This window comes from Lactuca virosa, chromosome 6, assembly GCF_052849685.1.
Source record: "Lactuca virosa cultivar CGN04683 chromosome 6, Lactuca_virosa_CGN04683_v6, whole genome shotgun sequence".
NCBI classification, from domain to species: Eukaryota; Viridiplantae; Streptophyta; class Magnoliopsida; order Asterales; family Asteraceae; genus Lactuca; species Lactuca virosa.
The window spans coordinates 102,798,556-102,809,844 of NC_136431.1; the positions used below are offsets into that span (position 1 = coordinate 102,798,556).

General features: G+C 35.4%; 1 protein-coding gene across 2 annotated transcripts; it reads left to right on the forward strand.

The window, feature by feature from the left end:
* The first annotated feature begins 6,639 nt into the window (after positions 1 to 6,639).
* LOC145120199 (uncharacterized) lies at positions 6,640 to 8,570 on the forward strand. 2 transcript variants are annotated; one of them, XM_079056010.1, is made up of 2 exons: positions 6,640 to 6,882; positions 6,962 to 8,570. In XM_079056010.1, exon 2 carries the CDS (start codon positions 6,990 to 6,992, stop codon positions 8,286 to 8,288), a length of 1,299 nt encoding a protein of 432 aa, XP_078912136.1. In that variant the 5' UTR covers positions 6,640 to 6,882; positions 6,962 to 6,989; the 3' UTR covers positions 8,289 to 8,570. The 2 variants fall into 2 exon arrangements, with proteins under 2 accessions (XP_078912136.1, XP_078912137.1); XM_079056011.1 differs by having other exon boundaries at positions 6,640 to 6,858.
* Positions 8,571 to 11,289: the final 2,719 nt, after the last annotated feature.

Consider the following 11,289-nt stretch of genomic DNA (forward strand, 5'->3'; position numbering starts at 1 on the left):
GCTATATTAAAAATAGCGTAAGCGTAGCTCACTTACAACGACTTTTCTTGAAAACCGGGCTTCGCTTGGAGCAGCGTTTCCGAACCAAAAGGCTCTTCTTCTCGGAGCCGTCGGGCACTCCGGGGCTTCCGCCTCGTGCTAGGTTCCCTAGGCTTTTCGGGGGGTTTCGGGGCTAGAGAGAAGTTATAGAGAGAGAGAAGTGATGGGAGGTGTGAGGAATGAAGAGGGCTTCACCTCTTATTTATAGGGGGCTGGAGGGTCACTCACATCGTGAGTTTTATGATGCTCACGTCGTGAGCCAGCTGGAGACACCCATGCACAGCCTGGTGCTGACACGTGGCATCACACAGGGTGGAAATCAACCGATTTTCAAAAATTCATAACTTTTGAATACGAGCTCCGTTTTCAACGTTCTTTATATCCACGTGTAGGTAAAGATAAGATCTACAATTTTCATTTTGACTCCGTCGGCTAACTCCCAACCGATCTTAAATTTAACAGTAGGAGGAGATTAGATTGTTAAATGACCGCGAATAATTCGTAACTCCTTCATACGGACTCCGTTTTCGTCTGTATTTTTACCGTTGAGTTCCTATTAATGAGATCTTCAACTATCATTTAGGTCGCGTAAGCCAAAAACCGCTCGAACTAAAATTCGAGATTCGGGTCATGCATTGTTATGCCAAATCTTAGAAAATTCATAACTTCCTCATACGAAGTCAGATTTGGGTGTTCTTTTTTTGTATGTTCTTGGTTTAACGTATTCTACAACTTTTGTTTAGATCACTAAGGCCAAAAATTCTTCTATCGTAAATTCACTATTTACGCTTCCCGGTGTCGTGCCGGTTTTGCCGTTAAACTTCGACGGACCATAACTTCTTCAATATAACTTGGATTTCGACGTTCTTTATATGTACGGAACCCTTGTAACATATACTACCACTTGGTTAAGATTATTCCTTCTAAATAATCTTCCATCAAAAACTCATTTTTGATGCTCACTGTCTCTAAATTGACTAGCCCGGATCTACGGGCGTTACACGTGACGTACACATCCTCACATTTTATGGGTTGGGATTTCTGGGAACTCTGATATGAAACTGTTTTGAAAATGATTTGTGAACTATGTTGGTGTTTGAATAATTTTATTTACCTGGATTGGTTTTGAAAAGTTTAAAATTTTTGGTAAATTTTGTGGTTGTTACACCAACGCTCCAAATTGTAGATCTAGCTTCCTAAGGCATAGTTACCGCGTAAAGTTGTAAAATTTACGTGCATGTAAGGTCTTAAAGGCTTAAAACACCAAAACCAAGTCTAGAATGAGGTTTAGGGCATGTGGAAAGGCCAATACAAGATAAAGTTGATAACTTTATGAATTTGGGGCCTAGAGGAGTCCAGATCTGAGACCATGTCCCTGTGACAAGCACAAACCCAAGAGTGGCTCCATTAAACCCCAAAAATGACCATAAATGTCCATAGAAGAAGATCTAAGCATGAAAGGGTCAAGGTATTAGCTTTATACCTCAGATTGGTTGCCAAAATAAAGTAGCTGACATATCCACTTCTTACTTTTTGATCCAAGCTCCTCACTCTTCAACTTTCCCTTCCAAAATCAACAAATAACACCTTTCAAGCTCTCAACACACACAAGAACATGGTTTAGACTGATTAGGGTTTCTTCTGGCCGTCAAAAGGTGGTAAGGGGCTGGAGGAAAGGACTTAAGGTCCTTTAAATAGGGTGCAAACCCTAAAAATTAGGGTTTCCATGCACAACCTCTACTCGTCGAGTCGGGGTCCTTCGACTCGTCGAGTAGGTATCATAATTCATGTGGGCTGACTAGATCGACACGACGAGTTGGGGCCTCCAACTCGTAAAGTTCCCTCAATAAAATGAACATCAAGCTTTCAAAAATTATACCTCGGAGTCGGGATGTTACATGTATTTTTCCCAAATGGGGATTAGCATTAGATTTTAGACCCATTAAGTAGAGTATTACCTTAATTGTTAATTAGGGTTTGATTTGTGGAGATGTTTAGTGGGAGAGACCTTAGTACCAGCAGCTCGTGTGTGAGATCTATTCGTTCACCGGTCGAGGTGAGTCTCTTTATTGTATTTGTGGGTCTAAGGCACCAATGCAATCCCATTCGATTATGTTTGTAGGATGCTTTGGGTGCAATTACATTGTCTTTGGGTGCAGTTACATTGGAGGAGTTCTAGTTTGGCTCTCTCTCGTCCTAGATAAAGAAGAAATAAGCTCTATAACTTTTGCAAGAAGGTAAATTTCGATTTATGCTTCTTTGATTTTTGTTGTTAAAAGTTGCTAGAACAAGATGTGTGGTGGGTTATAGGGCCGACCAAAGGGTGTTCAAAGTGCGCCTATGAATAAGGAACACCAAAACATAAGGCCTTAATTTTTTTCCTATGTTCATATTAGGCCAAGATTAGGTCAAGTTAATGTTACTACTTACGTATCGTTGGAAGAAGAGGGTGACACACATATAAGTGGGAAATCAAATTCATGGGGGTTGGGGGGGGGGGGGGAGGGGCTTCAATTTTTGAACACATGGAGCAAAATTAATGACGGTTACTACTGAAACGTCAACAATCCTTGACAGAAGCAAATAACTAACGATTCTATTTTTTTCAAATAAGATTTGGGTTCTTATGTATTTCTTCTTACTTCTTTCTTCTCCAAAATCTAAAGTATTATCATTGAAATCAAAGGCATTGAACAATAAATTTACTCCGGCTTTCTTGAGGTTTCGATTTTGAAAATCAGAAGCTTTGAGTTTCTTTCATCTTACTTCTTTCTTCTCCAAAATTAGAAGCATTTCACTGAATCAAAAGCCACAATATCCTACTCTAACTCTCTATGTTTTTGAAAATCAGAAGCAAAACAGATTTCAAAAGCTTCAATCCAGATTGAGTTTTCGGAAAATCATAAGGTAAAATGAATTTTACATTTTCTTTCTTTATGATTCATATATGATAAGATAATTCCTTATCTTTCTAATGTAGTATTTAATTTCTTATATTTACAGGTTTTTAGAAGGTCTTAGAATTATAAGATTTGGTAGTATGAGGAGGTCTTAGAAACAAGTTTTTTAATTTATTATTTCAGTTCTTGTAATTTGTTATTTTTACAGGTTTTAAATAGAACAAAGTTTTTTGTGTACTATTTTGAATGAAAAGTGAAAAAAATATAAATTCTAGAGGTCGACCCTGTATATCGACTTACTGGGTGATTTCATATGCTTAAGCTTTTTCAAAAGAAACTAAATAGTCAAAATATTAGTGGTGTCAACAACTCCTTTATTGAATGAAGAAGATAGAAAAAGTATGTTATTGCTTATTCTTGATGTATCATATGACTTTGAAAAACACCATAAAAAATGTGGAATTCTTACATATGGATAAATATAGGTTAATCATGTTAAATGAATTTGGCACACAACTTTTCGATTTTTAAAAATTTAGGGCCTATTTTTTACTAAGTTGTATAGGGCCATCGAAATCTTTGGGATGGTCCTGGTGTGTCATAATGATCAAGTTATAATTTTCATGCTTTGTTGCTTTGTGCTCTTATGATCATCATAACTCAACAAAAATGACCACAAAATGTCCATATATAAAGATCTTTTTATGCTATTTGTTTGCCTCATCCTCAACTAAATAATAAACAAAACGAACAAGGTTAATATTTATTCAACAGAACAATAGAGATGTAAACTAGGGATGTTAATTCGTCCGAAACAAAACTGAGGCCGAAAGAACTTAAAACCAATTAAGGATTAAACGGGGAACTGAGAACCAAACTAAATACCACTAACCAGATTCAGTTTGGTTCTACCATGAAATGTGCTATCTAAGAAGGTGTTCAGAAGAATTGGAACTGACCAGAACCAGAACCGAAACCAAAAACCGAATATGATGAACTGAAGGAACCGAGAACTGAACCGAATATCACCAATCGGTTCCAACAGGTTTTGGTTCGGTTTTTCGGTTAAAAAACTCATCCCTAACATAAACTACATAATACCGAAGATCATTTAACAACTTTCCTTGAAATAGTTCATAATACATGGTAAATCACGATCTCCGTATGCATTAGTATTTTCTATATATATCGTTTAAGAAAATATCAACTTCTTCTAAGACTGGAGGGTATGGGAGGGATGTTTCCCTCACTTTTTGTGGGCCATACCACCATTTCCCCCACTTTTCTTTCCCTCGCCTAAAACCTAAGGAATGGGTGGGAAAGACTTCCCTCACTATTTTTTTTAAATAAAATTAATTGATTTTTATGATTTATAATTTTTAGATTAAAAATAACCAAAAAATTTAATTAAAAAGAAAATGCATTTCATTAATTAAAATAAAAATTACAATAAACCAAAAATTTAAAAAACTAGAAAATTAAAAAAATAAAAAAAACAAACTAAAAATCAAACAAACCAACAACGACCTACGGAAAATATTTTTTCAGAATTTTTCCCTCTTCTTCATCACGAGCTCGAGAGCCGGTCCCGAGAGATGATCAGTGTTTTCCATCAAAAACTTCATATCCTCCATTTCTTGTCTCTACGCCCGATCCTTTTTCTTTGCTTCTTCTTTTTCTTTGTCGAAAGTCAAACGTTCGGAGAAATTAAGATTATATCGATCAAACGACGCTGTTATTTTCCGCATTTCGTCAACGTCCATGCTGAAATCAGATGCACCTGAAGAAGTCCCTTTTCCCTTTCTCTTCGCTTTGTCCCTACCCATTGGGCGGACAATTTCTTCTAGCTCAAGTTCGTCATCCTCATTTAAATCTAGATCGACCCGAGCATCGGAGGAGGTTGTGTAACCACTAGAGCCCGTTTTCGTTCGCTTTGATTGTTGGACTCCAAAAATAAAATCTTGCTCGTATTTTTTCCACCTAGGACATCGGACCAATAATTTCCAACAATCGTGCCACTTGAATGGTTTCCCGACTTCCTCAAGGTAAAACTGCAAAGCTTCTTGAAGTATTTGTTCGTCGCCTTGGCCGCTTTTTCGTTGGGTTTTTAGGTTGTTGTACAACCCGTTTATTTTTGAAACCCCCTTTGTTATTTCTCGAAACTTCGAATTCAGTTGATGTTTTGTACGGTAGTCGTCACCTTTTCCTAGCTCCTCTCGAAACCGTTCTAAAATGCGAAACCAAAATGGTCTCCCGGTTGTGCGTTTCCTTGAATCGAATCTTCAGAAATGTCAGCCCAAGCTTTGACCAAAACTAGCTCTTCGTGTGGAACCCATGCTGTCGGCTTTTGTCTTCCCGGTTGTGCGACACCCTCGCGCGCTTGTTTTTTCCCTTTACGTCTTTGTGGGGGTGGTGTGGGTTGAGTTTCGGGAACCATCTCTTCTTCTTCCGAGTCATCCAACTCATCGACAAGTTGGCGTTGTTGTTGGGTTTGGGTTTGAGTTTGAGTTTGGGTTTGGGGTTGAGGTTGATTTGGCGATTGTTGATCCGGGAACACAACAAAGTTTGAAAACATTTGCGGCGAAACATTTGGAACTTGGATCGGGTAATATTGTCCAACATTTTGGTATTGGAATTGTAATGGGGATTGAATGGGAGCATCGAGTTGGGGGCAATAAACTCATTGTGGTGATGAATCGATAGCAAAAATGTTTCGAGAAGGGATGTTTAAACTCGAACCATGACTTTTTTTCCTTCGATCGGAAGTTGGGGTTTGATTGTCGGGATTCATTTTTTTTTTTGAGAAGAAAATAGAGAGAATAGAGAGTTTGTTTGAATGTTGTTTGATGGTAAATAGTTGTGTATTTATAGGTGTTTAAAAAGGTAAAAAAAAACAAAAAGAATTGGTGTTAAATGCATTTAGCCGTTGCTAAAAAAAATATTTTTTTTACCGTTAATCAACGGCTCATTCACAAAAAAAAAAAAAAAAATTGCTCCAGCCAATCACAGATGGAGAGAGAACGCGGGAGAGCCTCCCCTCACCCGTTCCCGCGCCACCCTTCCCCGTGCCGACGGTGCGGTGTTCCGCCGGGCGGGAAGCTTCCCGCGGGTCTTCCCCACAACCATTCCGTCCGGCCTAAGAAAATATCAACTTCTTCTATGTATACGATGTATTGTACCGGTTTGTTTTTATTCTTATCCTCGACTTCGAGTTTATATACACAACTAATTTCGAGTACTTAAATCTTAGCTACATTTATTCGCTAGTTAATTCTGAAATTGATCGGACAAACGTGAGTATTAAATGACTCACGCGAGAAATTAATAGCTTAAATATTTGAAAATATGATATTACAAATTCGCGCGGGTTATTTTCCCGTATTCGTAATTGTTTTGTTTTTAGCAAAATAATTCAAATGAGTCTCCCGTTTATGATTTTAAATTTTGTACTTAAATTTTTATTTTTATAATATTATTTAAATATTTTACATCAAATTACAATTTGCAACATAATAAAGCGATTTATATCACAGGCGCAAGTAACCCCTTTTAACCGACTCAGATCTATATCTCACGCATTAATAGCGTGTTATCCAATCTCAACCGTTGGATTAATACATCATCTAACCGTCCATCTCATACTTCATCTGGCCTATAAAACCAACCAAAGGGCACCTTCCTCCTCCACATGACCGGTTCCCCTTTTCGAATCTCTAGAAACAGAACGAGAATTTGAAACCAAAACTTCTACAAGTTCAAAATTCTTACATAAAATCAAATCAAAGATCGCCTAGATCGGACTATTAATTTGAATTTGATAAGTGTTTGGATCATACAATCATCACGAAATCGATCTGTTTTTTCTGCTAGGTTTAGGGTTTGCTGATTTCCGATGTACGATTTAGTCTTTCATCTCGTGGTAATCAGTAGCTTTTTAATCTTGGTAGAAGTTTCTGTCTGATTCTTTTTTACGTTTTCCGATCGCGAATTGGTATTTTAGGGTTTTAAAATTTTCGTTGTAGTGAATCGTCATCGGAGTTCGGAGTGGAGATGAACGATCAAGCTCAGATGATGAATCAGTCGCAGCAGCTTCCGATAATGCAATCCCATCGGTTGATGAATAATCAGAACTCCCAGATGTTGGTGAATCAGTTAATTAATCCTTCTCATATGATGATGAATCAGTCACAGTCGCAGGGGATGTTGAACAACCGAGGTGGTCGTTACGGGATGTGGCCGCCGGCGCAACCGGGGCAGCTCAAGTTCCAGAATCCGAACACGAAACCTTCAGGTTTTGTTCCGTCTTCTTCAAAACCTATGGGGCCACGAAACAACAAAAACTGGAAGGGGAAGAAGGGAAATGACAAACGGAATAACAATAATTGGAACGAATTAGGCAATGTTGGAGTAGGTAATTATAATCCGCCTACACTCAAGGAACTACAGCAACAAAATCGATTGAAAGCCAGAAGATACTTTTCAAAGAAGAAACACAATCATGGTGGTAAATCAGCTCCTTTTGCTCCTAGAAACACTACTTCCTTCCTCATTCGTGCAAAAAAAGCAGGAGGGATTACATCTCTGGTTTCTCCATGCCCTGTTACTCCTTCTGTACTCCCTACGCCGATTTTTTCTCCATCTCGTGAGGTTTTAGTTGACATGGCGAAAGAAGAATGGGGTGTTGATGGGTATGGGTCGATGAAAGGGTTAATCAGGCTTCGTTCTCCTGGAAATGACGAAGAAGATGAAGAAGGTGGATCAAGTGAAAGCGATGTTGAGGAACATTTGGAGGTGGAGAGGAGATTAGACCATGATTTGAGCAGATTTGAGATGATTTACCCAAACCACGGTGGCGCTGATCATAATAGTTATCTTTTGGAGAACAGAGTTGACGATCAGGATACACATATAGCTCAACTGGAAGAAGAAAATCTGATATTGAAAGAGAGATTGTTCTTGATGGAAAGGGAGTTTGATAACTTGAGGAAGAGGTTGCATAGTTTGGAAAGGGGAATGCAGGGAGGACAAGGATTTATTGAAGAGGTTGTTGTGGAGAATGATTCTGAGAATGATAGTGGGAGTCGTGGCTATGGAAGGTCAGTTGAAGATACTAATGAGCTAATGGAAGAGAATGATGATGGAAATGGGAATCAGTGTTCTGAACCAAAAGAATCTAACAATGGTGAAAAGGGATTGAAGGAAATGGAAGTGTTAAAAGATGTAGGCCTATCAGATGTTCATAAGGAAGATAATATTGTGAACAACGAAGAGAAGTTAGATGTTGAGATTGAAGGTAAGATGGAAGATGATAATCGGATTATTGAATTGAAAGAAAAGGATAATGAATGAAGATATGGTAGAAGTTGAAAACAGGTGCATGTTTATCTTGTAAGTTCTTGATTTCATGCTTTATTTGTCTTTTTAGGGTTTAGAAAGAATGTGGTTAAGCTTTAGGATTTTGGGTGTTGTGTAAATGTAGTGTTTTTAAATAATGTCTTCATCCATGTTATCAGTTTGAAGCTTGTGTTCTTGATCTTTTGGCTTCAACTATATGAAAATGGAAAATATAGATGAAATGAAAATGTAATACTGACTTCATTAAGGTAGCAAAAGGTTGATATTATATTCAAACTATTGAAGTGTTTTTTGGCTTTGTTTTTCTGTGATTATCTTGTTCTTTTGATATTATTGTATTTAATTGTATCGAGTAAAAAAAGTAGTTTTTTGTTAAATATTTTATAGTATATCATTATAATTTATAATCCTTAATATCAGATATTAGGATCGTACATGTAATAATATTATTATTCATATATTCGAAAAAGACACTTAATTTTTTATATATATTTTTTTTGTTGCATTGTATCTCTATAAGATGAGATATGATAGTGTCATTGTTATGTTGAAAAAAAAAATGAAGGCTTCGTAGTCTTAAAAGCTAAAAAGGATTTTTGTTTTAAAACGAACAAACTTTGCTAATAGGTAGAGGCGAAATAAAATATAGAGTTATAACTTAAAAGACTATTTTACTTTTTTGTATTATAGTGTTTTTTAGGTTAATTGGTTTTTTGAGATAATTTTTTTTAAACATGAGGCACGCTCAATGATAAATTAGTTATAAATCAGTTAATTTTAAGGAAAAAAAAAGTCAAAATCATTAGAAAAAAATTATGATAATATGTTTTTGTTAAATAAAATCGATGAAAAGTCAATGTTACAATAAAAAATAGAACTTTACAAGGTGTTAACGATGTCTATGTTCAATTATATTAAGGATTAAACTATAAATATATTAATGAGTAAACTAAAAAGCTAGTTCATGGTTTCTCTTGTTAGTGATGTCGAATTGTTGATGTTCAACTATATTAAGGATTAAACTATAAATATATTAAGAAGTAAACTATAAAGGTAGTTTATGTGGTTTCATTCATCCTACGTTAAGATTATTTTTCTTACCGTTTAAAGTATGACATGTCGAAAAATGATATCCGAATAAACTGGTTAATCTGTTTACATTCAGATAGATCGGTTTTTGGCTATACTAGTTAAGGCCCTTTCTAAAACCCAAAGATAGTTTCGGAAATATGGTAGCTTTAAAAAAAAGTCAAAACCACAAACGCCTTCTAGCACAAAGCAAAGGCCTCCAACTAATCATTCACGTACTTATAACGTGTGGTCAATTAGTCTACACTTGCATTTTTTTTACAAGTTTTAGACATAAGTAGGAATAGTAATTGCTATTGGTTTAGACACAATGATATTTTTTCGTGGTTATTTGCTTCTCTAGGTTTGACTAGTATGGGCATGGGCTCAAATTTATCATCTCATGTTTATGATTTTTTTTTTGTTTATAATTTTATCGGGCCAGTTTCACTAATTTATGACTCCATTTAGTTTTGTTAGTGTATAAAGAATATGCATATCATTAGTCCATTTTATTGCCTTAGCTCATCAAGCCATATTATAATTCACTAATTCACTAATTTGTATATAATGAGGGTTTTAAGCTGCCACACATTTTTGTAATTGTGTTACACATGGACAATTCTACTTTCGGTAACTTCATTTATTTCCTATACTATATAGGGCTTTTTTTTTATATTTATTTATTTATGTATTAATTTAGTCTAAGATGGTGATTGTTTGTTCAATTTTGTTACATAGGTAACAATTCTTTGATTTTATTTAACATATGAACATTTTTTTTTTCATTTTATCTCTTTGAAACACATGGGTCATTTTTGTAAGTTTTTTTTTCTCACACACGAACATTTATGTCATCTTATCTATTTGATAAATATATAAACGAAAAGTTTAATTCACCAAAAACAAAAAAGGAAAAAAAAACATAACACTATAGCAATGACACTGACCTTAGAAACATTGTTTGTTATTTTGTAAAATCTTATATAATTATCATTAATGCAAGATATATGCTATATGGGAAAAAATATTATCTAATATGGTATCGGTGAGCAAAATCCCTAACCCTACTCTCTCTCTCTCTGTGTGTGTGTGTGTGTGTGTATGTTTCCTCTTTACGTTGCCATCTATGCCTATGCCCCTTAGTATCTTATTTATGATTATCGTAGATGACCATGGTCGTCGAAGATGGTGCTCCTCAACTTATCCTCTAAAAAACCATAGGAGATAAACAACAAGGCTTATATTCCCTTGATCATTGATCTTGACTGAATGAATTATAATATATGGTAAGTATTTTTTGAGACTCACTGCATCGGAGTAATAGATCACATCAACGGCTCTAAAAATACGCAAGCAACAAGACCAACTAACCCATAATGGACGAAAACCAAATTTAATATACAACTCTAGATCTATCGTAAGACATCTTAGTCTCTACTCAGATGTTTGGCAAGGTTGGTCCCTCAACCTTCAAATTTCCTATTTAACCCAACATGACTTCCCAGCTAACATTTCTAGTCGGTATTCTTCCAAATCAACTTTAAATAATAATAATAAAAATCTTACAAATGATTCTATATTCTAATTAATTTAATTTACTCAAATGCTATTCCTTACTTGTCAAACTTTAAGGTTTTCACCTAACTTTTCAACTCACTAGTGAATTATATTTTAATTAAATTATTTTTATTTAACCAAATTAAAACTTTAAATCAACTATTTAGTTTAATCATTTGTATTTATTTTGATTTTGAAAAATCATGTTACTTTGTAAGGAATTTCACATAAAGAAAAAACTTCTAACCCTAAATTACGGGTGTTACACTTATAACTCATCGCTCTGTGACAATCACTCTTCACTCACATACTCTTTCATCCACAAAGTATGTTTCCGCATTTATGTTTCTGCATAATACATGAGAGT